Source organism: Onychomys torridus, chromosome 11 (genome assembly GCF_903995425.1).
Source record: "Onychomys torridus chromosome 11, mOncTor1.1, whole genome shotgun sequence".
In the NCBI taxonomy this organism is placed as follows: Eukaryota; Metazoa; Chordata; class Mammalia; order Rodentia; family Cricetidae; genus Onychomys; species Onychomys torridus.
Genome location: NC_050453.1, coordinates 83,428,213 through 83,453,912, shown reverse-complemented (window position 1 = coordinate 83,453,912; position 25,700 = coordinate 83,428,213). Strand labels below are relative to the sequence as shown.

Below are 25,700 nucleotides of genomic sequence, written 5' to 3'. Positions count from 1 at the left end.
TGTAGTAAAGCACACAGGGAAAGCCACAGGACATGTGGTAACATACAGATTAACAAGATATGGGCTGAGTTTAAGTGTAAGAGCTAGTCAGTAGTAAGCCTGAGCTAGTGGGTGAGCAATTTTAATTAATGAAAACCTCTGTGTGTTTACTTGGGGGATGTGAGTGCGATAGATTTGTCCCAACCACCAGCAGGCCAGGACACACAAAAACTTCCAACTACAATACATCTAATAAAAATCAGTCTTTAAAATTAAATGGAATTTCTTTTGGCTTATATATTATAGAGTATATATTAAGCTACTAAGTTTCAAATTAGAAACAATGAAATATTTTCCTCTACCAGCACTTTTTTTTCTGTAAATTTTGCTTTATATTAAAAAAAAATACAAATATAATCTCAGCATAGATTCCTTACAAAGCCCTTTCCTTGAATCGTGTAATAATATGATTGTATTCAGATGCTTTCCTTAGTTTATGGCCTTGAACTCAAAGCCGATAATAGCCATAATACATGTAAGTGCTAAGGTTTGTTATAGAGTGACCATTTTACATTTTTCATAATGTAGGGTGCATTCATAGTTGATAAGTTTATTTATATCAATTGAAGTAAATGATATCTGAGGAAAGAAAATTCTAGTAAGAACAAAAAGGCAAAGTCTTGAGTGTTTTAAGAACATAAGAGGGGTAAAATGATAGAGTCTGAATCATGTTCTCATGGACAGGGCAGTAATGACAGACCATTTCTGAGCATTACATGAGATCCGTTTATACCAAGGATTTGATGTTTTCATGAGTAACATGAAACACTATGTTGAGAAGATCTGTTGCACATTTAACATTTTCACTAAGGCTGCTTTGAATAGGGAAAAGTAGATCAAAGGCATTTGCATAAAAATTAGATGAGAACCCCTTGTGATGAGAGGAGAAATGAAGGGATTGACATGAACCAAAGACAGAAGTGAAGTTGTGGGAAGCACTTAAGCACTTTAAAAGTAGGTCAGAAGTCTCAGACTATTCAAGTTTTTTTTCTTAGAAATAGAAGATAAAAATGAATGGTTGAAGATCTTTAGAAGATTATTTTCCATTATCAGGTGATAATGACATGAGATGTGTACATAGATATATTTGTGTGGTGGGAATTTGTGGTATTTATCTGCATGTTTGTGTATGAAGCATATACATTGTCTACATATTTGTGTGGTGGTGGGTGTGAGTATATGTGTGTCTGTGTTTATGTGTAGTACATGTATGTGTTTGTGTGTATCCATGTATGTGTGCATGTGTGAGAGAGAGTGTGTGATAAGGTATGATGTGTGGGTATGAATACATGTATTCTAATTTGCTCACAGATTATCAAAGATTAGAAATTTGTTGTAACAAACATCAATTTGAGCAAATTAAGAAATTAGATTAGAAATGGGTTTGTTAGAGTTTAGTATTAGATAGATGATTACTTTTTCATATATTGTCATGTATGATTTGAAAACATAAAATTTCTGCCTGGGCAATAGGAAATTTGAATTTGTTATTAATTGATAAGGGAAATATCAAAGAATAAGAGATCTGAAGTTTATGTAAGACGCTATCATTAATTTGAAAAAAAAATGCCACATCATAAAATATGGAATGTCTACAAAGGAAGAAGTTACATTATAGTTTAATGTCACCAGTATTATGTATTCTGTGTTTGTTTGTGGTTCAGTGTCATTATGTACTACATAATCTTCTTCTGTTAAACTAGAAGATTTACTACACATGGGATAGATGAGTATTGCCTGAGTAGAGCAATCTTTAGAGATGGGAATTTTGTATGTGCTTACACATTAAAATTCACTGTAACTGTCAACCTAATTGTATCCTAATGAATCAATGAAAGATGTCAAAGTTGAAAGTTCAGCACATCAAAAACTGCTGATTGGAATTCCAAGACAAGGAAACAACTACACACAGTGCCGATCCTCTCAATGCAGATGGTTCTACATAGGGAAAAATGCAAAAAGAAACACTTTTGAAGAATGCAAAAAGGGGAGAGAGCAATTGCATAGGCAATCAAAAGGTCGTTTTCCCAGGTGATATAGCTCATGAAGTATTCTATGTACTTGGATAATAGAGGCAGCAGAGTAGCTATGAGTTGGAAATCATTGTGACATACAGAGTGTGTTGGGGATGTCTTTCTGTATTCTGTGAATGTGTTTCTCTAATTGATTGATAAATAAAACACTGATTGGCCAGTAACAGGAAAGGAAATATAGAAAGGCCAAAGAGAGAGGAGAAGGCTGGGGAGTAGTATGACTGATGTAAGGAGACACTGCCAGCCATTACCACCACCATGAGAAACAAGATGTAAAGTATCAGTAAGCCACAATCCACATGGCAACATACAGATTAATAGGAATGGGTTAATATAAGATATAAGAACTAGATAACAAGGAGCCTGTCGTGGCCTTACAGTTTATAAGTAATAAAAGTCTCTGTGTGGTTCCTAGGGTCTGAGCAGCTGCAGGAGCCATGTGGACACTGGAGAAAACTCGAGCTGCAACAGTGAGACTAGGTTTTAAAAATAGAAAAACAGAAGAAACTAACAAATAAAAGACATAAGTGACAAAATAAAAAGAAAAAACCTTAACAATATAAAAATTAAATGCCAAATAAAATGGCATTGCATTTCATTTCTCTACATCTATAATCAACATGCAGAAAATTATGCTATGGCTGATGAATATATTGGTTATTCTCTTCATTCTTTGTTCAATTCTTACCAAGTGTCATTTTATTATGATAATTAATAATTGTTCATGCTTTTAAAAATGTTTAAAAATGTATTTTTGTTCCTAAGGAGGGACTTCCTAGAAAAAGGAAAACAATGAAATTTCATGTGATTTAACATATACAATAAATAATCACAGTAAATATAATCTTATCCTGCTAAAGAATAAAAACTAAAATTTTAAGTTAAATTATGGTTTAGAAGTGCAGAATCAATTCTAAAAATGTAAATATGCCAATTTCCTATGACTCCATGAATATGTTTCTTGAAATAGCCAAAAGAATCACGCTTGCAGACAGAATTTAATTGCTAATAAGGTAGCACTGACAAAGAGAATTTACCCTGACTCACATTATGCATTGAAATGTCAGGGCAAGAAATATTTACTTCACTAGATGATTCTGAGATATTTGGTGACTCAAGAATTAGCAGGCAACTTACGGTTTAAGACTTGTCCAGCTAACAGCCATGTGACATTAACAAGCACACTTATGAACATATAATTTTTCACAAAGAAGCCAAAAATGTACAATGAAAAAGAGAAAGCATCTTCAACAAATGGTGCTGGCATAAATGGATGTCAATGTGTAGAAGGCTGCAAATAGATCCATGTCTGTCACCATGCACAAAACTTAAGTCCAAGTGGATCAAAGAACTCAACATAAATCCAGCTACTCTGAACCTGATAGAAGAGAAATTAAGAAGTACTCTTGAATGCATTGGCACCTGAGACCACTTTCTAAATATAACACCAGTGGCACAGACACTGAGAGAAACAATCAATCAATGGGACCTGTTGAAACTGAGAAGCTTTTGTAGAGCAAAGGACACAGTCAACAAGACAAAGCGACAGCCTACAGAATGGGAAAAGGTCTTCACCAACCCCACATCTGACAGAGGACTGATATCCAGGATATATAAAGAACTCAAGAAATTAGACATCAAAATGCCCAACATTCAAATTAAGAAATGGTCTATAGAACTGAACAGAGAAATCTCCACAGAGAAGTTCAAATGGCTGAAAGACATTTAAGGAATTGCTCAACATCCCTAATTATCCAGGAAATGCAAATCAAAATGACTCTGAGATACCACCTTACACCTGGCAGAATGGCTAAGATAAAAAACACAGAAGACAGCTTATGCTGGAGAGAATGTGGAGCAAGGGGAACTCTCCTCCACTACTGGTGGGGATGCAAGCTTGTATAGACACTTTGGAAATCAATATGGTGCTTCCTTAGAAAATTGGGAATCCATCTCCCCCAAGACGCAGCTGTAGCACTCTTGGGCATATACCCAAGGAAGGCTCAATCATACCACAAGGGCATTTGCTCAGCTATGTTCATATCAGCATTGTTTGTAATAGCCAGAACCTGGAAACAACCTAGATGCCCTTCAACTGAAGAATGGATAAAGAAAATATGCTACATATACACAAAAGAGTGCTACTCAGCAGAGAAAAACAATGACATCCTGAGGTTTGCAGGCAAATGGATAGATCTAGAAAAAAATCATCTTGAGTGAAGTAACCCAGACTCAGAATTACAAATTATGGTATGTACTCACTCATAGGAGGATACTAGATGTAAAACAAAGATGATTAGACTGCTACATAACTCCAGTGAGGCTACCTAGAAAACAGGACCCTAGGAAAGACCCAGGGATTACCCAATGGCAGAGAAATGGATGAGATCTACATGAATAACCTGGACGACAGTGGGAGTAATGAAGGGCAAGGTTCGAGGTAAAGAAAGCTTAGGGGACCAGGAGATCCCAGCTGGTTCAAGAACAGAAAGGGAGAACAAGGAAAAACAGATCATGATAAATGAAGACCACATGAGAACAGGAATAGGCAGAGTGCTCCAGAGGTCCCCAGAAATCCACAATGATATATCCTCTGTAGACTGCTGGCAATGGTCAAGAGAAACCCTGATCTGACCTAGTCTGGTGATCAGATGACTAAATACTCTAACAGTTGTCTTGGAACTCTCATCCAATAACTGATGGAAGTGGATGCAGAGATCCTCGGCCAGGCCCCAGGTGGAGCTCCAGGTGTCCAACTGTTGCGAAAGAGGAGGGACTGTAAGAGTGTGAATTGTTGAAGATTGCAAAAAGCACAGGGACAAATAGCCAATCGAATGGAAGCACATGAATTATGAACCAATGGCCCCCAGCTAGATCAGGCCCTCTGGATAAGTGAGACAATTGAATATCTTGATCTGTTTGGGAGGCACCCAGACTGTGGGACCTGGACCTGTCCTTAGTGCATGAGCTGGCTGTTTGGAAACTTGGGCTTACACAGGGACACATGCTCAGCCTGGAAGTAGGTGACAGGACCTGCCTATATTGAATCTACAGGTTTAAATGAATCCCCAGGGGTGTCTTGGTCCTGGAGGACATGGAAATGGAGGGGAGGGGCTGGAGGGATGGTGGGGATGGGGGCGGGAGGGGGAGACAGGGGAATCCATGGCTGATGTATAAAATTAAAACACATAATAATAATAAAAAAGCAAGAGATTAATAGCAAAAAAAAGAAAAGAAAAGAAAGAAACAGAGTCCAGTACTGTCTAGACAGACAACTGAACAATATAAAAAATCTTATGAGCAAGGAAGGGGATTATGCCCAGAATATAGAGGACACACTCTGGGATATTTTGGTTATAGCTTAGTGATACACATACAAAAATTTATAAAGATAATGGATAAGTTGTCAGTTTGTGGTAATTTGTGACCACAACAGTAGAATATAGACATATTATTCCAGCTCTATTTCATGTTTTTATATTAAATTATAGCAATTCTACTGTATAAATTTAGCACATTTACTTTATATAAATTTTATGCTGCTGTAACACTCTGTATAAAAAGCAAAGTTTAACATCTGTGCATATTCAAATGATTTAAAGCATAATAGAAATTCAAGAAACTTTCTACTTACTTTCTTTGAATATTGGCTTGTTGTCATTAATATCTGACAGCCTAATTGATACCGTCGTTGTTCCAGACAAGGCTCCAGGCTGACCAAGCATGTCTCTGGCTTTAATAATTACATAGTATGTATCTTGTAACTCTCTATCCATTTTAGAAGATATTCTTATGACTCCTTTAAGAAAAAGTAGCACAATTTCAATTATTATCACATTAGGATTACTTATAGGTAACTTTTTCTTGTTTTGCTTTATTAACAAATAGTTTATTAGATATTTGATACATTTTTCAATATATTTTGATCATATTTATTCCTAGAAGTCCTTCAAATTCCCCCAGTTACCCATACCTCCCTATTGCTCTCCACTTCTTGTCTTTATCTTTTGTTTTTATTTGTATATTTTTGTAAGGTTTTTTTTTTTTTTTTTTTTTTTTTTTTTTAGTTTTTTTGTACCAATCCCAGGTCCCAGCTAACTGCTTTTTTTAAGCTCAATTTAATAAAAATAAAATTTTATAAAATACAACTATCAACACATTTGTACATCCCTGCTATAGCTAACAAAACAAGCACTACCAATGTAATGAGATAGGTTTGACCACATAAAGCTTGATCAGAATCTTAGAGTCTTCTAAAGATTTCAATCAAATTCTCTCAAAGAGTTGCCTGACTTAAAATAGACAAGAATTCTCAGAATGAGTCAAGAACTGTTTCCATGTATTTAGAGCTATAACAAACGTCAGCAATTTGAATATTTCTACACTTTGCTTCTGACCTTGCTGAGGCTTCACTAACTGAAATTCTTTTTTTTTAAATTTTTTTCTCGTTATTATTATGTGTTTTAAATTTTAAACATTAGCCATGGCTTCCCCTGTCCTCCCCTCTCTGGCCCCCACCTTCCCCACAGCCCCTCCGTTCCATTCCCATGTCCTCCAGGATCATGGCACCCCTGGGGATTCATTTAAACCTGGTGGATTCAGTACAGGCAGGTCCTGTCACCTCCTTCCAGACTGAGCAAAGTGTCCCTGTGTAAGCCCAAGGTTTCAAACAGCCAGCTCATGCACTAAGGACAGATCCTGGTCCCACAGACTGTGCTGGGTGCCTCCCAAACAGATCAAGCTGTTCAATTGTCTCACTTATCCAGAGGTCCTGATCCAGCTGGGGGTTCCACAGACTTTGGTTCATAATTCATGTGCTTCCATTCATTGGACTATTTGTCCCTGTGCTTTTTCCAATCTTGGCTTCAACAATTCACGCTCTTGCAGACCTTCCGCTTTCTCGACAGTTGGACACCTGGAACATCATCTGGGGTCCGCCTGAGCATCTCCATATCCACTCCCATCAGTTATTGAATGAGAGTTCCAAGACGACTGCTAGGGTGTTTAGTCATCTGATCACCAGACTAGGTCAGTTCAGGCTTTCGCTCGACCACTGCCAGCAGATTAAAGAGGAAATATCATTGTGGATTTCTGGGGACCTCATGAGCACTCTGCTTATTCCTGTTCTCATGTGGTCTTCATTTATCATGGTCTCTTACTCCTCATTCTCCCTTTCTGCTCTTGATCCAGCTGGGAACTCCTGCTCCTCTAAGCTTCCTTTCCCTCAAATCTTGCCCTTCATTACTCCCACTGTTGTCCAGGTTGTTCATGTAGATCTCATCCACTTCTCTGTCATTGGGTGATCCTTGAGTCTTTCCTAGGGTCCTTTTTTCTAGGTAGCCTCACTGGAGTTGTGTAGCAGTCTAGTCATCTTTGTTTTTCATCCAGTATCCTCCTATGAGTGAGTACATACCATATTTGTCCTTCTGAGTCTGGGTTACCTCATGATGTCATTGTTTTTTTCTGCTGAGTAGTACTCCATGGTGTATATGTAGCATATTTTCTTTATCCATTCTTCAGTTGAAGGGCATCTATCTTGTTTCCTGGTTCTGGCTATTACAAACAGCTGATATGAACATAGCTGAGCAAATCCCCTTGTGGTATGATTGAGCCTTCCTTGGGTATATGCCCAAGAATGCTATAGCTGGGTCTTGGGGGAGATGGATTCCCAATTTTCTAAGGAAGCACCATATTGATTTCCAAAGTGGCTGTACAAGCTTGCATTCTCACCAGCAGTGGAGGAGAGTTCCCTTTGCTCCACATCCTCTCCAGCATAAGCTGTCTTCTGTGCTTTTGATCTTTGCCATTCTCACAGGTGTAAGGTGGTATCTCAGAGTCATTTTGATTTGCATTTCCTGGATAATTAGGAATGTTGAGCAATTCCTTAAATGTCTTTCAGCCATTTGAACTTCCTCTGTGGAGAATTCTCTGTTCAGTTCTATAGACCATTTCTTAATTTGAATGTTGGGCATTTTGAAGTCTAATTTCTTGAGTTCTTTATATATTCTGCATATCAGTCCTCTGTCAGATGTGGGGTTGGTGAAGTCCTTTTCCTATTCTGTAGGCTGTCACTTTGTCTTGTTGACCATGTCCTTTGCTCTACAAAAGCTTCTCAGTTTCAACAGGTCCCATTGATTGATTGTTTCTCTCAGTGTCTGTGCTACTGGTGTTATATTTAGAAAGAGACCTCTGGTGCCAATGTGTTCAAGAGTACTTCCTACTTTCTCTTCTATCAGGTTCAGAGTAGCTGGATTTATGTTGAGGTCTTTGATCCACTTGGACTTAAGTTTTGTGCACAGTGACAGACATGGATCTATTTGCAGTCTTCTACACATTGACATTCAGTTATGCCTGCACCATTTGTTGAAGATGCTGTCTTTTAACCATTGTACATTTTTGGTTTCTTTGTCAAAAATTATATGTTCATAGGTGCGTGGGTTAATGTCAGGGTCTTCAATTCCATTCCATTGGTCCACATGTCAGTTTTTCTGCCAGTACCAAGCTGTTTTTATTACAGTAGCTCTATAGTAGAGCCGGAAGTCAGGGATTGTGATGCCTCCAGAGGTTGTTTTATTGTACAAGATTCTTTTGGATATCCTGGGTTTTTTGTTTTTCCATATGAAGTTGCGCATTATTTTTTCCAGATCTGTGAAAAATTGTTCTGGTAATTTGATGGGAATTACTTTGAATCTGTAAATTACTTTTCATAAGATCGCCATTTTTACCATGTTAATCCTGCCTATCCATAAGCATGGGAGATCTTTCCATTTTCTGACATCTTCTTCAATTTCTTTTTTCAGGGACTTAAAGTTCTTGTCATGAAGGTCCTTCACATGCTTAGTTAGTGTAACCCGAAGGTATTTTATATCATTTGTGGCTATTGTAAAGGGTGATGTATCTCTGATTTCCTTTTCAGCCTGTTTGTCTATTATATATAGGAGGGCTACTGATTTTTTTGAGTTGATCTTGTATCCTGCTATGTTGCTGAAGGATTTTATTAGCTGTATCAGTTCCTTGGTTGAATCTTTGGGGTCACTCATGTATACTAACATGTCATCTGCAAATAGGGATAGCTTGACATCTTCCTTTCCAATTTGTATCCCCTTAATCTCTTAATGTTGTCTTTTAGCTCTGGCTAGAACAAGTATTATATTGAATAAGTATGGGGAGAGGGGACAGCCTTGCCTTATTCCTGATTTTAGTGGTATTGCTTTGAGTTTCTCTCCATTTAATTTGATGTTGGCTGTTGGCTTGCTGTAGATGGCCTTTATTATGTTTAGGTATGTTCTCTGTATTCCTGATCACTCCAAGACCTTTATCATGAAGGGCTGTTGGATTTTGTCAAATGGCTTTTCTGCATCTAGTGAGATGATCACGTGTTTTTTTTTTTTTTTTTCCTTTGAGTTTGTTTATATGGTGTATTACATTGACGGACTTTTGTATGTTGAACCACCCTTGCATCCCTGGGATGAAGCCTACTTGATCATGGTGGATAATTGTTTTGATGTGTTCTTGGAGTCTGTTTGCCAGAAATTTATTGAGTATTTTTGCATCAATGTTCATGAGGGAGATCGGTCTGTAGTTCTCTTTCTTTGTTGCATCTTTGTTTGGTTTAGGAATCAGGGTAATTGTAGCCTCATAGAAGGAGTTTGGTAATATTCCTTCTGCTTCTATTCTGTGGAACAATTTAAAGAGTATTGGTATTAAGTCTTCTTTGAAAATCTGGTAGAATTCTGCAGTGAAACCATCAGGTCCAGAGCTTTTTTTGGTTGGGAGACTTTTAATGACTGATTCTATTTCCTTAGGGGTTATTGGACTATTTCAATAGTTTATCTGGACTTGATTTAGGTATGTGGTACCTATCCAGAAAATTATCCATTTCTTTTAGATTTTCCAGTTTTGTGGAGTAGAGGTTTTTGAACTATGACCTGATGATTCTCTGGATTTCCTCATTGTCTGTTGTTATGTCCCCCTTTTCATTTCTGATATTGTTATTTGGATGCTCTCTCTGTCTTTTGGTTAGTTGGGATAAAGGCTTGTCTATCTTGTTGATCTTCTCAAAGAACCAACTCTTTGTTTCATTAATCCTTTGTATTGTTCTCTTTATTTCTATTTAATTGATTTCAGCTCTCAATTAGATAATTTCTTGGCATCTGTTCCTCCTGGGAGACTTTGCTTCTTCCTGTTCAAGGGCTTTCAGGTGTGCTGTCAAGTCAGTAGCGTGAGATTTCTCCAGCTTCTTTATGTGGGCATTCAGTGCTATGAATTTCCCTTTTAGCACTGCTTTCATAGTATCCCATAAGTTTGGGTATGTGTTATATTCATTTTCATTGATCTCTAGGAAGTCTGTAATTTATTTTTCTATTTCTTCCTTAACCCATTGGTGATTCAGTTGAGCATTATTCAGTTTCCATGAGACTGTAGTTCTTTCTGTTGTTGAAATCTAACTTTATACCATGGTGGTCTGATAGAACACAGGAGGTTATTCCAATTGTTTTGTATCTGTTGAGATTTGCTTTGTGGCCAAGTATGTGGTCAATTTTAGAGAAGGTTCCATAGGGTGCTGAGAAGAAGGTATATTCTTTTTTGTTTGTGTGGAATGTTCTGTAGATATCTATTAAGTCCATTTGAGCCATAACACCAGTTAAGTCTATTATGTCTCTGTTAAGTTTCAATTTGGCCGATCTGTCCAGAGGTGAAAGTGGGGTGTTGAAGTCTCCCACTATTAATGTGTGGGGTTTTATATGTGATTTAAGCTTTAGTAATGTTCCTTTTACTTATGTGGGTGCCCTTGTGTTTGTGGCATAAATGTTCAGAATTGAAACTTCATCTTGGTGGATCTTTCCTGCAATGAGTATGTAATGTCTCCAGCTAACTTCTTAAGCATCCCATGATATAACCCTCATTGTGCTTTTATTATTAGCCATAAAAACAGAGAACAATAATAATGGTAAAAGTAAGCACTAATTATTTTTATGATTGTTATCAGATCACTAAATATGACTATACTTTTAATACAATATTATAGCAGATGCCAGTCAATTGTTTTGGTAGCCTTAATTTTTCCCAATTTAAGAAGGAATTTCTTTTATATTTGCTCCATGATTTAGGCCAGTCTACTCTGTTTTTCCTTCCCCAAGACTTAGCTTATGATCCTGGTTCAGCAAACTGTCCTTCACAAGAAAGTTTAAGTTACTTTCTTTGTCTTTTTCTCATTTTGTCCTTCATGTTCAATTGGTAGTTATTGATGAATTAAGCATATGTATTTATTGATAACCATACACTTATTAGACATTTGTAACGTCTATGAAACAAAACCCCATGTTTATGACTTCTTTGCATTTTTTAAAAGTATTTAAAATGTTCGAAGGACAAACTTTAAAAATTTTTTCATGTGATATAATGCCTGGCAAAAATTTAACATTTTACAAAGATTTATGAAGGAAGTAAGTACTGATATTTTAATATTAATGAAACAAGTGATAGTACATGATACAGGAAAAGAGGAAACTTATTTATCACTGGTTGGATTCCAAAATGGTACAGCCATTTCTAAATCAATTTGTAGGTTCCTCAGAGATCTGGTAATCAATCAATCTCTATACCACTCTTTAACATGTATACCTAAAAAAAACATGCAACATATATATTTGCTTATCCATATTCATTAATGTTCCTTTCATAATAATTAGAAATGCATTCCACCTACTGATGAATGGATAGTTAAAATGGGGTACATTTATACAATGAAATATTTTTAGCTATCTAGAAAAAATATAAGAATTGCAGATAATGGTTGAAGTTGGAAAAATAATCATGCATGGTAAGGTAACTCAGTCTCCAAAGGATAAACATCATTTGTTGTCTGTTATTGGTGGATGTTACCTTTAAAATTTCTATGTGAGCACTAAAATTAAATAATGACAGGTATTATATGCCTAGTTAAGGACCACTGTGGAGCAGAGGATCTCCCAAGGTAGGGAAAATACTATATAGTGTTGTGGAAAGATAAATCAGAAATAGGAAGATTAAATAAGAAGGGAATGGGAGAAAAGGATAAAGATGGAATATGGGGAGTTACAACTAACAGTAAGTTTATTTGAAAAGCCAAGTTGAAAATTAACACTGTAGAAGCTTCTGAAAACATGTACACATATCAAAGGAATCTAAATGGAGACAACATGTAATAGTGGAAACAATTACCCAAGTAAAACCCTCAGTGCCAATAGTAGATTGCATCATGTTAACCATTGGCCAAAGAAGTCTCATGAGGGCACTAAATATCACTCTTTTGAAAGATTATGGGTTGCTCTCTACAACCTCTTTAGAGTCATTTTTCTGAAGATAACACTAACATTATCAAATACAAGAACATCAACTCATTGCTAGAAACCTCACATCTGCTGAATAGTATTCATGATGATAGAAGATACTCTACATATAACCATAGGATAAAGGTAATCATCAATATTATTCAACTAAAACCTTGGTGACCTACAATAGCAAACTGACTAAAAGATATATTGGTGCAATAGCAGTCTAAATGTTATGAGAGTAACTGACCATATTATAAAATTGGGTATAAGGGCCACTCCATGAGATTGAACCCATATCTGAAATTGCATAGATAGGTCAAGTGTCTAGAGGAAAAGCTATTAATGTCATTTGGATAAAGAAACATAGCAATGGAAAGGTTCCTATTGACACTTTGCTATACATATAGATCAGTGCTGTGCTTATATTTCATGAAATAAGTTTCTTTTTGCAGAACATGGAAAATAAAACCGAGATCCACAGCTGGACAATGTCTAGAAAGTAAGAGACATTAGGGTACTCAGCCCTTAATGGATGTCTTCCTCAAACTTCTTTCTTCAAGTTTTAAGTTCTTTGAAGAAGAAGAGGCAGAGAATCTAAAGTTGGACCAGTCATTGATCAACAACTCCCACAACTTCTGTACCACCTTTACTCAAGAATATCTTGCATGCAGGACAGATTTTGGGTAGAAGCTTTTGGGGCTGTGTAGCTGTCCTCATCTGTCCACAGAAATATCTTCCCTGGTTGTGGAAGACTGCCAGTTCAGGCTCCATGTACTCCATTACTAAGAGTCTTCACTGGAGTCTCTTTCTTAGATTCCAGGGAGTTTACACATTATACTAGGTTTCTTCATAGGCCTAGAAGTGCCCCCTAATTTCTGTCATCTCTCACAATGTTCTCTCCCTCTACTCATCCCCCTGCCCCAAATTTCTCTTGTTACATCCCTACATTCTACTATTTCACTCAAAAAATTTATTCTATTTTCATTTCTCAGGATATACATGCATCCCCCATCTCCTTGAGCTCTCCTTTATACTTGTTCTTTCTGATCCATGGATTATAGCAAGATTAATCTTTATTTTACAGCTAGTATCCACTTGTATGTGAATTCACACCATTTTTGTCTTTCTGTGTCTGGGATACATCACTCAGGATGAGTTTTACTAGTTCCATGAATATGCCTGGAAATATCATGATATCATTTTAACAGCTGAGTAATACAAATGTGTAAATGTATCACATTTTATTTCTCTATTTTTCAGTTGAACGACATCTAGGTTGTTTTCGGTTTATGACTATTATGAATAAAGCTGTGATGAACATAGGTGAGCAGGTGTAATTGTGGTAGAATGTAGCAACCTTTGGATATATCTCCAATAGTATTCTTAAGGTAGATCAATTTTCAAATAGAATTTTTTACCTTCTATTCCCATTATTCTTATGTTTGGTCTTTCAGAGAGTACCAGATTTCCTGGATGTTTTGTGCCAGAATTTTTTTTTCTAATTTAACATTTTCTTTTGAAAGATGCAGCTGTCTCCTTTATCTTATGTATTCATTTCTGATGATTCTTTTTTATATCTCTTGTATATTGTTTACTTACTTAGATTTTACATTTCCTGAATTCCCTCATTGTTTTCTTTAATGATTCTATTTCCATTTTCAGATTTTGAACAATTTTACTAATTTTCTCCAAATATTTGTTTATGTTTTTTTCTGGATTTTTTTGAGGTATCTATTCCTTTTCTTCTCTAAGGACCTCTGTCATCTTCATAAAGTTGTTTTTAAGGTCACTTTCTTGTACTTCTACTGTGTTGGAGTATTCAGTACTAATATTGTGATAGTATTGTTGAACTCTGGGGTAACACATTTTTCTGATTGTTGCTCATTCTGTTCATAGACTGTTATCATGGCTTCTGTGTTTTGGGTGATTGTAGGTCTAGGTACTGATTTCTAAGTTGTCTTTGATGGATATTTTTCTGTATCCTCTTTGGTCTTCTGGTATTTGTGACCTGGATTTCTGGCAGCAGGTGTGACCTCGATTCAAGTAGGGAGTCTCAGCCAGAGTGGCCTTTATTCCATCAGTTGGGAGTGGAAAATGACAATAGGGAAGGGAGATAGTATTATGTGGGCACTGAGAGAGTAGAAGATGTAAACAGATGGCTCCAGTCTAGAGTTCTGGAAGTCAGTGTGCTCTCTGGGCCAGCTTTGAGTCTCTACCTAACTTCAACTTTTTTTTACCCTCTGGCTGATGTGGTATGTTTTTCAGACTTGTATGGCCTGCACCATTGTAGTTCTTCTGATTTGTATTGTCTACAGCTGTTCTTCTGGGTGGCATGGCACACACATTTTCTTCTGACTTACATAGTCTGAACCTGAGCAGTATCTACAAGAGGTGGTAGCAGGGGCATGACTCCATGGGCCCATTTGGTAGGAAGGGATGACAATGGTTTGGGACTTTGAGATCTTAACCTTGTGTAAGGGACAGTTCATGGGGTAGGTGTTTTTCTTTGTGTTCTGCTAACTGGCATGGGCTGTACTTGAGCTTATTCATTTGTTTTGCATTTCAGGGTTTTTGGTTGTTTTGGTTTTACTTTTCTTATTTGTTTGAAGACAGGGGGAGTGGGAGAGAGAGAGAGAAAGAGATAGAAACAATAAATTTGGGTTAGGATAGTAATGAGGTAAAAAGGTTCTAGAACTTGTTGAAAGATGAGAAGCAAGTTCAAAATATATTATTAGAAAATATTTTTAAAAGAAAAGTGTCTTTCAAAAGGAAGATACTGTATTGGATAAAGCAGCATCTCTCTTTCATATTCTGAATAATACGATATATGAATAATATTTTAGAGAAGATAGACTGTTACCATAAAAGTACAAGAAAACATCATATTCCATAATTTATTCCATCCTCAAAGACCCTGGACAAAGAGTAACATCAACATACCCCAATTGAATCCATAAAAATAAATATTTAAGTGTTTAACAAAATACATTATGTACTTTTTAAAATTAAGCCTTTTAATTTTAATAATAACCAAAAGTTTGTTCATTCGTTTATTTGTAAAATTTTGGGGAAATTAACTATGAAATTGAATCTTTTTGCTTGTTTGTTTATTTTCTTAATCTTTCAACTTTTAATAGTATTTTTATTTTATAGTTAACTTAATTTCACATATCAGTCACAGATTCTCCCAGCCTCCCTCCTCCTACCCCCCAGCCTTCTTGTCCCTCCATCCCCCAATCCCACTTCCTCCAAGGCAAGGTCTTCCCTGGGGAGTCAGACCAGCCTGAAAGACTCAGCAGTGGCAGGTCCAGTCCCCTCTTCCCTGCACCAAGGCTGAGCAAAGTGTCCCAGTGTAGGCCCCTGGCTCCAAAAAAGCTAGCTCATGCACCAAGGACAGGTTCTGGCTCCACTGCCTAGGTGCCTCCCAAACAGTTCGAGCTAATCAACCGTCTCACTTATCCAGAGGGCCTGGTCCAGTTCCATGGGGGTTCCTCTGCCATTGGTTCACAGTTCATTCATTTCCACTAGTTTAGCTATTTGTCCCTGTGTTTTTCTGGGGCTCAGCCATGGATCTTTACATCCACTTCCATCAGACACTGGAGGAGACTTCTATCATGACAGCCAGGGTGTTTGGCCATCCAATCACCAGAGTAGGTCAGCTCAGGCACACTCTGTTCTCTTTGTGGATTTCTAGGGACTACTCTCACACTCTGCTTCTTCCTATTCCCCTGGGGTCTTCAATCATAATGCTATGCTCCTCTCTATTCTCCCACTCTGCTCCTGATCCAGCTGGGACCTCCCTCTCCTCTAAGCTATCTTTCCCCCAACCCCTGCCCTTCCTTACCCCACCACCCCCAGTTTTCTCATGTAGATCTCATCTATTACTCTGTTATTGGGTGAACCCTGTGTCTTTCTTATAGTCCTCTTTACTAGGTAGCTTCCCTGGAGTTGTGAGTTGAAATGACAGTCTCCACAATGGGAAAAGATCTTCACCAAGCCCATATTTGACAGAGGGCTGATATCCAGAACATATAAAAAATTCAAGAAAGTAGACATCAAATACCCAACAGTCCAATTAAAAAATAGGCTATAGAGCTAAACAGAAGAAACTCAAATGGCTGAAAGACATTCAAGGAATTGCTCAACATCCTTATTCATCAGGGAAACGAAAATCAAAATGACTCTAATACCATCTTACACCCATCAGATTGGCTAAGCTAAAAAGCACTGAAAACAATTTATGTTGGAGATTATATGGAGCAAGGGGAACACTCCTCCAGTGTTGATGGGAATGCAAACTTGTACAGCCACTTTGGAAATCAATATGAGGATTTCTCAGAAAATTAGGAATCAACCTCACTCAAGACCCAGCTATTCAACTCTTTGTCCTATACCCATGTTCAATATATGTTCAATATATAAAAGAAACACATAAATTACTCTTTTTTGTCAAGGATGTTCAAGTGATTAATACAAACAGGAACTGTAATGGTAAATAAACTTTGTTTAAAAATATAAAATGACCCTGTCTTAAAGACAAAAATGTACAAAATACACAGCTTTGTTTAAAGAGACTTCTTTACCATATGATACCACACGTATAATATACAGTGACTCCTAGACATCTGGTTAGGAATGTAGATATGTCTTTCTTGGTTTACAGCTTCAGTTCCCTGATGTCTATTACAGTTAGGAACTTTAAAGGTACTATCAGTTTTTTTGGTAAATGACATTTGGTCTTGTAATCTGGCAATGTCTTCTAGTATTTTTAAATTTTCTTGCTCTTTTTTTCTCTAGTATATTTATAAATATCATTACATAAATTTTATATCAAACATATAAATATTCTGTGACATCATATGTAAACTCTAATATCTAAATCATAGAAACACTGTTTAAAGTCTAAGTAAAATTAAATATTATGGAATGGTATCACACTGAATGTTGAAATATGACATCTACAGAAAACATCTTTGAATCCAGACGATATGTACTCACACCTTCCCACTTGAGAACCACAGAGAGTTTCATTTGTTTTAATTCATAAATACCTGTTGTTGGCTCAACAGAAAAATATGGTTGTCCTTGTTCTAAATTGTATAAGATTCGAGTATGATAACCAGTTGCAGGGTCATCAGCATCATTGGCTGTCACCTTGATGACAAAGGTTCCTAAGTAGAAAATAAATATTAACAGTAAATTCAGGTTTGGGTCTCAATCAAGAATAAATTTAATTAAGTAAAACAAGCAAAATGGCCACTGATAAATATTGTAGTATTTAACAAAGAAAAAAGAAAATATAACTATATAATTAGTTCTCATTCCCACAAAATCTGATAATTGTACTTGTCTATTAGTAATTAATAAAATGAACTGTTAAATAATTCTTGATACATATTGTTTATGATCTTTCCAAGATATATGATGAGTGGAGGAACCTAAAAAAAAAATTTAAAGGTTCAATCTGTCTGTAGCTCAAAAATATAATATTGAAAATCATTGTTAAACATTATTGAAATGAGGTAGAAAGAATATCAAAAGAATATTGAAAAAAGTGTCCTTATTAATTTTGTAAATATCCACTTAATATGGAAAATAATAAAAAATGAAACACATACATAAGGTAAACATTATTATTATTAAAATTCAATGTATGGGTATAGTTATTTTTACACTGACTATAAACATCAAAAGATTTCAAATAATTACTTTAAAATACTGAATTTTGGCTTGTGTCCCTATAAACCTTAAATTTCCACACATGAAAACATCATATTTATTGAAATTTTATATTCATTGTGTATAAGAATGAAAAGAATAGCGTAAACTCGTCAAGTCTTTTAACCGACAGCTTCATGAATTTTTCCAGCAAAATACAAGTTCATAAGATCAGACCCTCTTTCCCAATGAAACCCATTATATTTTAAAGTCTGAAAATATATACTATGACTATGATGAGTTTGTTAGAAAAACAAAAAAACCCAGGATAGCCAAGAGAATCCTGTACAATAAAACAACCTCTGGAGGCATCACAATCCCCGACCTCAAGCTCTACTAAAGAGCTCCTGTAATAAAAACAGCTTGGTGCTGGCATAAAAACAGACATGTGGACCAATGGAATGGAATTGAAGACCCTAACATTAACACTCACACCTATGAACATATAATTTTTGACAAAGAAGCCAAAAATGTACAATGGAAAAAAGAAAGCATCTTCAACAAATGGTGCTGGCATAACTGGATGTCAATGTGTAGAAGGCTACAAATAGATCCATATCTGTCACCATGCACAAAACTTAAGTCCAAGTAGTTCAAAGACCTCAACATAAATCCAGCTACTCTGAACCTGATAGAAGAGAAAGTAGGAAGTACTCTTGAATGCATTGGCACCTGAGACCACTCTCTAAATATAACACCAGTAGCACAGACACTGAGAGAAACAATCAACCAATGGGACCTGTTGAAACTGAGAAGCTTTTGTAGAGCAAAGGACATGGTCAACAAGACAGAGCGACAGCCTACAGAATGGGAAAAGGTCTTCACCAACCCCACATCTGACAGAGGGCTGATATCCAGAATATATAGAGATCTCAAGATGTTAGACATCAAAATACCCAACAGTCCAATTAAGAAATGGGCTATAGAACTAAACAGAGAATTCTCCACAGAGGATGCTCAAATGGCTGAATGACATTTAAGGAATTGCTCAAAATCACTAATTATCTGGGAAATGCAAATCAAAATGAATCTGAGATACCACCTTACATCTGACAGAATGGCTAAGATCAAAAACACAGAAGACAGCTTATGCTGGAGAGGATGTGGAGCAAGGGGAACTCCCCTCCACTGCTGGTGGGAATGCAAGCTTGTACAGCCACTTTGGAAATCAATATGGCGCTTCCTTGGAAAATTGAGAATCCATCATCCCCAAGACCCAGCTATAGGATTCTTGGGCATATACCCAAGGAATGCTCAATATACCACAAGGGCATTTGCTCAGCTATGTTCATTTCAGCATTGTTTGTAATAGCCAGAACCTGGAAACAAGATAGATGCCCTTCAACTGAAGAATGGATAAAGAAAATATGCTACATATACACAATGGAGTACTACTCAGCAGAGAAAAACAATGACGTCATGAGTTTTGCAGGCCAATGGATGTATCTAGAAAAAATCATCCTGAGTGAGGTAACCCAGACTCAGAAGGACAAACATGGTATGTACTCACTCATAGTAGCATACTAGATATAAAACAAAGATGACTAGACTGCTACATAACTCCAGTGCGGCTATCTAGAAAATGGTACCTTAGGAAAGACACAGGGATTGCCCAATGACAGAGAAATGGATGAGATCTACATGAACAACCTAGATGACAGTGGGAGTAATGAAGGGCAAGGTTTGAGGAAAAGAAATCTTAGGGGATCAGGAGATCCCAGCTGGATCAAGAACAGAAAGGCAGAATGAGGAATAATAGACCATGATAAATGATAACCACATGAGAACAGGAATAGGCAGAGTTCTAGAGAGGTCCACAGAAATTCACAATGATACTGCCTCTGTAGACTGCTGGCAATGGTCGAGAGAAAGCCTGATCTGACCTGGTCTGGTGATCAGATGGCCAAACACCCTAACAGTCATGCTGGAACTCTCATCCAATAACTAATGAAAGCAGATGCAGAGATCCTCCGCCAGGCCCCAAGTGGAACTCCAGGAGTCCAATTGTCAAGAAAGAGGAGGGACTGTAGGAGTGTGAATTGTTGAGACCAAGATTGGAAGCACACAGGGACAAATAGCCAAAGGAATGGAAGCACATGAATTGTGAGCCAAGGGCTGTGGAGTCCCCAGCTGGAGCAGGTCCTCTGGATTAGTGAGACATTGGAATTGCTTGAACTATTTGGGAGGTGCCCAGGCAGTGGGACCCAGACATGTATAGCATGAGCTGGCTGTTTGGAACCTTGGGCTTAGGCAGGGACACTTTGCTAAGTCTGGAGGGAGGGGACTGGACCTGCCTGTGCTGAATCCACCAGGTTTGAATGAATCCCTAGGGGAGTCTTGGCCCTGGAGGAGATGGGAATAGAGGGGAGGTGCTGGGGGAAAGGTAGGGGTGAAGGCGGGAGTGGGGAGGACCGGTGAACCCATTGCTGATGTTTGAAGTTAAAACACAAATATAATTTTAAAAAAAAAAGAAAAGAGGGGAATGAAAGAGTTAAGCATGAGAAAGAAGAATGAATGTCAGTCCCAGGCCCAGAACTGTCAGCCCAACATAATATCTTGGAATATTCCTGTAACATTCTGTAGCTCCTGCATGGGGGAACCCATGGCTGATGTGTAAAATTAAAACACAAATATAATAAATAAAAAAGAAGAAAAAAGGAAAAAAATATATAAAGAGAGATAGGAAGCAGGTGAGGGAAAATAGCATGATGGATTTTTGTTTTAGTTAAATAAAACAAGAAATTTTAATAACTGTATTCTACATAATTTAACTGACATTTTATATGTGTGTATGCAGCATAAATATTCTGTAATTATTATTAGGCATAAATGCATACTATTATGCATATACATCATATATGTGTGTACATATCTGCATTAAAACTCCATGTATGTTTTTCATTCTGAAAATGTATATCAGGTAAATAATCTAGATAGATATTAAAGGGGATTCTGACTAGCTGTCACTCAAACTTGAACTTTTTTCCTGCCTTAATTTAATGACAAATTAGTATAGAAACAATATTTCTAGAAATTATGTGTCAAATGGTTCCATTCTACAAATGTCCATGTTTGCTTCCTATTTTGAAAATTATCAATGTGGAAATTAATTAGATGTAAAAAATTAGTACACAAAGTACTAATGAAAAAAATCATTTTTATTTGGATGAAAATTATCAGATAATAAGAAATAAAACTTGGGTTTGTAAATCCAACCATAGCCACTTTTTAAAAATATATTTAATTTTTTATAATACACTTACATTAGTTTCCTTCCCCATTTCTATATCAAAAACTACCTATTCTGTTGTGTTCAAATTACTGGTCATTTTCTTTAATTGTTTTTTTTTTCTTTTGTTTTGTTTGGTTTTTTTGTTTTGTTTTGTTTTGGGGTTTTTTTTTTTGTGTGTGTGTGTGTACCTCAACAGTGATCATGTTACTTGTGAATCCTAACATATTTTCCCCCAAAAAAACAACTTTTCTGCCTCCTATGGGTTTTACTTTGTTCTATTTTTCAAAAGGAAATACTAATACCATATATTTAACAAAATGATAGCAAATTTACAAGCATATATTGGAAGGGAATAAATAAAATTCTAATAATTACAATCCCTTAATGGAAAAACTTTATAAAAGAAAGTTAAGGAGATTCTATTACATTAAGAAGCTTAATGAAATGTTTATCATTTAATTTTCAAAAACACAGGAATCAGTAATTTAGAACAAGTATTTATTTACATATATTAAGCACTAACATTGGATTTCAGAATATTAATCTGTAATTAAGTCTATTGCCGAAGTAATATGGCAACATCAGATTCCAGCCATATTATAGCAGCAAGACTTGAATATTCAAGCACAGATGAAACACAATAAAATGACTTTTAAAAAGAAATTCATGAAGAGGCTAGAGGTGCTTAAATAGAAAATGAATAAATGTCTTAAAGAAATTAAGGAAAATACAAACAGCTATTGGAGAATAACAACAAATCCCTTAAAGAATGTAAAAATAAACAGACAGGTGAAGGAAACTATTTAAGACATGAAAATTGAAATGTTAACAATAAAAAAAACACAGACAGAGAGAATCCAGACAGAAAATTTTCATATCTGAACAGAAAGTACAGACTCAAGCATGAAAAATACACTTGGGTTTATGTTTTCCTTCTAGTACCTACTGTAAGGCTAGATTTGTTGATAGATATTGTTTAAATTTTACTTTGTCATGAAATATTTTGTTTTCTCTATCTATGATAATTGAAAATTTTACTTGATACAATAGCATCTGTGGTCTCTTGTACTTTGGAAAACTCCAACCCAAGCAAGTTAACTATAGTCAGGAAAACTCAGGCAATAGATAATCTCACAACAGCAATATTTGAAGAAGGAACACACACACACACACACACACACACACACACACACTGTCATGACCAACAACAACTACTGGTTATTAATATCTCTCAATATCAATGGGTTCAATTCACCATAAAAAGACACAGATTAACAGAATGGTATGAAAACAGGAGACACACCTCAAAATCAAAGATTGATATTACCTCAGACTAAACTGATTGAAAAATTCTTACCAATCAAATGAACCTAACAGACAAGCTGCTGTGGCTACCCTAATATCTAATAAAATAGATATCAAATTGAATTTAATCAAAAAACATAGAGAAGAACATTTAATTATTATTAAAGTAAAAATCCACCAGGATGACATCCTAATTCTTCACAGCTATGCCCAATGCAATAGTGGCCATATTTGTCATAGAAACCTAACTAAAGCTTAAATCATTCACTGAACCCACCACATTAAAATGATAGAATTCAATACCCCAGTTCTACCAATGGACAGGTAGTTTAAATATAAAATAAACAAAAAAATAATGAAACAAACAGATATTATGATGAAAATGTGCATGAAGCTATCTATAGAACATTTCACCAAAACTCAGAAGAAAATACCTTCTGAGCACCTCATGAAACTTTCTGCAAAATTGACCACATACTCACTGACAAAGTAAGTATCAAGAGATACAAGAAAATTGAAATAACCCTCTCTATTTTATCAGAGAATAATGGATTAAAGCTAGATTTCAACAAAAACAGAAATAACAGAAAGCCTATAAACTCATGAAAACTGAGCAACTCTACTGAGTTATGATTGGGTCAAAGAAGAAATAAAAAGAGAAGTTAAATATATCCTAGAATGCAATGAAATGTGGTGGTATTGTGTTCCCCAAAATATTATGTACCCTAGTCAACTTATCTGGGGTCAGGGAACAGAAAAGCCACTAGATAAAGAAGCTAGAAAATGGTGGCATGCACACCTTTAATCCTAGCCTTCTGGAGGCGTGGATCTCTGTGTGTTCAAGGCCACACTGGAAATACCCAGGTATGGTGACTCATGTCTTTAATCCCAGGAAGTAAGCCATTAATCCCAGGCAGTGATGACAGAAAGCCAAAGGGTATATAAGACATGAAGACCAGAAACTAGAAGCTTTTAGCTGGTTAAGCTTTTAGGCTTTTGAACAGCAGTTCAGCTGAGATTCATTCTGGATGAGGACTCAGAAGCTTCTAGTTTCATGAAACAGAATCAGCTGAGGAAGTGGAAAGGTGAGGTGGCTGTGGCTTGTTCTGCTTCTCTGATCTACCAGCTTTAACTCAATACCTAGCTCTGGGATTGTTTTTATTAGTAAGTACCTTTAAGATTCATGCTACAGAAAATGGATGTACAACAATACTCAAACTTGAAAGTATTACAATGAAAGTAGTACTAAGAAGAAAGTTTGTAGCACCACTTGCCTTCATGAAGAAATTAGAGTGACCTCATAATTGTCACATAACTGTATACTTGGAAGATCTAGAACAAAAAGAAGCAAACACACACAAGCAGAATTCAAAGCAGGAAATAGTCAACTTAGGGATGAAATCACTAAATAGAGAAAAATAAAAAGAATTGATGAAGCAAAGAGGTGGTGCTTTGAGAAAATAAACAAAATAAACAAACCCGTATCCAAACTAACTAGAGGGGAGAGGTATAATATGCAAATTAACAAAATCAGAAACAAAAAGAGGCAAATAACAAGAGGCCTAAGGAAATACAAAGAATCATTTTGTTATCCATTAAAAATCTGTATTCCAGAAAATTGGAAAAATTCGAAGAAATAGATACTTTTCTCAAAAGATGCTGCTTACCACAATTAATTCAAGGCCAGACAAATAATGTAAATATGTCTATATCTTCCAAAGAAATGGATTAAAGTCACTAAAATCTCAAAACCAAAAATAAAGTCCAGGGCCAGAAGGGTATACTGCAGAATTCTATCAAACATTGAAAGAGCAGCTAATAACAATATTCCATAAATTCGTTCACAAAATAGAAACAGAGGAACTTTGCTAAATTTATTTTATGAGCCCATAGTTACCCTTTTTTGCAAGCCAGACAAAGACTCAGAAAAAAATTATAGAAAGTTTTCTCATTAAATTAGATATTAAAATACTGAATAAAATACATGTATATGGAATATAAGAACATATCAAAAATCTCCTACCATGATCATGTAGGCTTCATATCAGAGATTCAGGCATGGCTCAAACTATGAATACCTGTCTATGTAATCCACCACATAAACAAAATGAAAGACAAAAAAAATGCATGATCATCTCATTAGATGCTGAGAAATCTTTGATAAAATCTAGGACTCCTTTTTGATAGAGTCTTGAAGAGATTAGGGCTATAAGGGACATACCTAAATATAATAAAGGTAATATAGAACAAACAAATAGCCAACATCAAATGGAAAGAAACTCAAAGTGTTTCCATTAAAATTAGGACCAAGAAAAGGCTGTACGTCTCCATATCTATTCAATATAGTTCTCAAAATTCTACCTACAGTAATAAGATAAATTAAGGAGATCAAGAAGACAGAAATAAGAAAGGATGAAGGCAAAGTATTGAGAGTCACTAGTAGCAAAAGTCCATGTGAGTATACAGCAGTCATCAATTCAGAAGATCAACCTACCAGAACTAAGGGTTCTGTTAGAGAAAACTATCATTCAAGGCATTCTGGAATCACTGCCTTTTGAATGAATTGGCTGTCTCTTGTAAACTTGTCCAAAAACAACTATGACTCTCCCCATTTACTATGCATGTCCATTTTATGTGTACATGTACTTTCATGATTTCATCTCAATCTTATAGGCACACATAATTGTGGATAGTCTAGAAGATGGTTTCTTATTTAACTGTACAATATTTTTTGGGGGGAGGGTTGTGGGGGTTTCAAGACAGGGTTTCCCTGTGAAGCTTTGCACTTTTTCTGGAACATGCTTTGGAGACCAGGCTGGCCTTGAATTCATACAGATCCACATGCCTCTGTCCCCCAAGTGCTAGGATTAAAGGTGTGTGCCACCTCCGCCTTGCTTATCTGTACAAATTTTATGAATAGAAACATACTAAAATATGCTTCATACTAGATCTATTGTACCATGTCAACCATAGAGACTTAGAGGTCTTACCCCTTACCATCCTTAGCTACTGACAAGATGAATATTAGCCAGACAAAATGTCTTGGTAGAACGTTTA

At 36.1% G+C, this 25,700-nt stretch overlaps 1 protein-coding gene across 4 annotated transcripts in view; it reads right to left on the bottom strand.

The window, feature by feature from the left end:
• The window catches only part of Cdh19 (cadherin 19), a 126,963-nt gene that overhangs the window by 38,148 nt on the left and 63,115 nt on the right, over positions 1-25,700 (bottom strand). For all 4 annotated transcript variants that reach the window (XM_036202392.1, XM_036202395.1, XM_036202394.1 and 1 more), the window contains 2 exons: positions 17,440-17,559; positions 5,707-5,871 (listed from right to left, as the gene is read on the bottom strand). In XM_036202392.1, the coding sequence (XP_036058285.1) occupies positions 5,707-5,871; positions 17,440-17,559 (285 nt within the window). The remainder of the gene's footprint in view (positions 1-5,706; positions 5,872-17,439; positions 17,560-25,700) is intronic.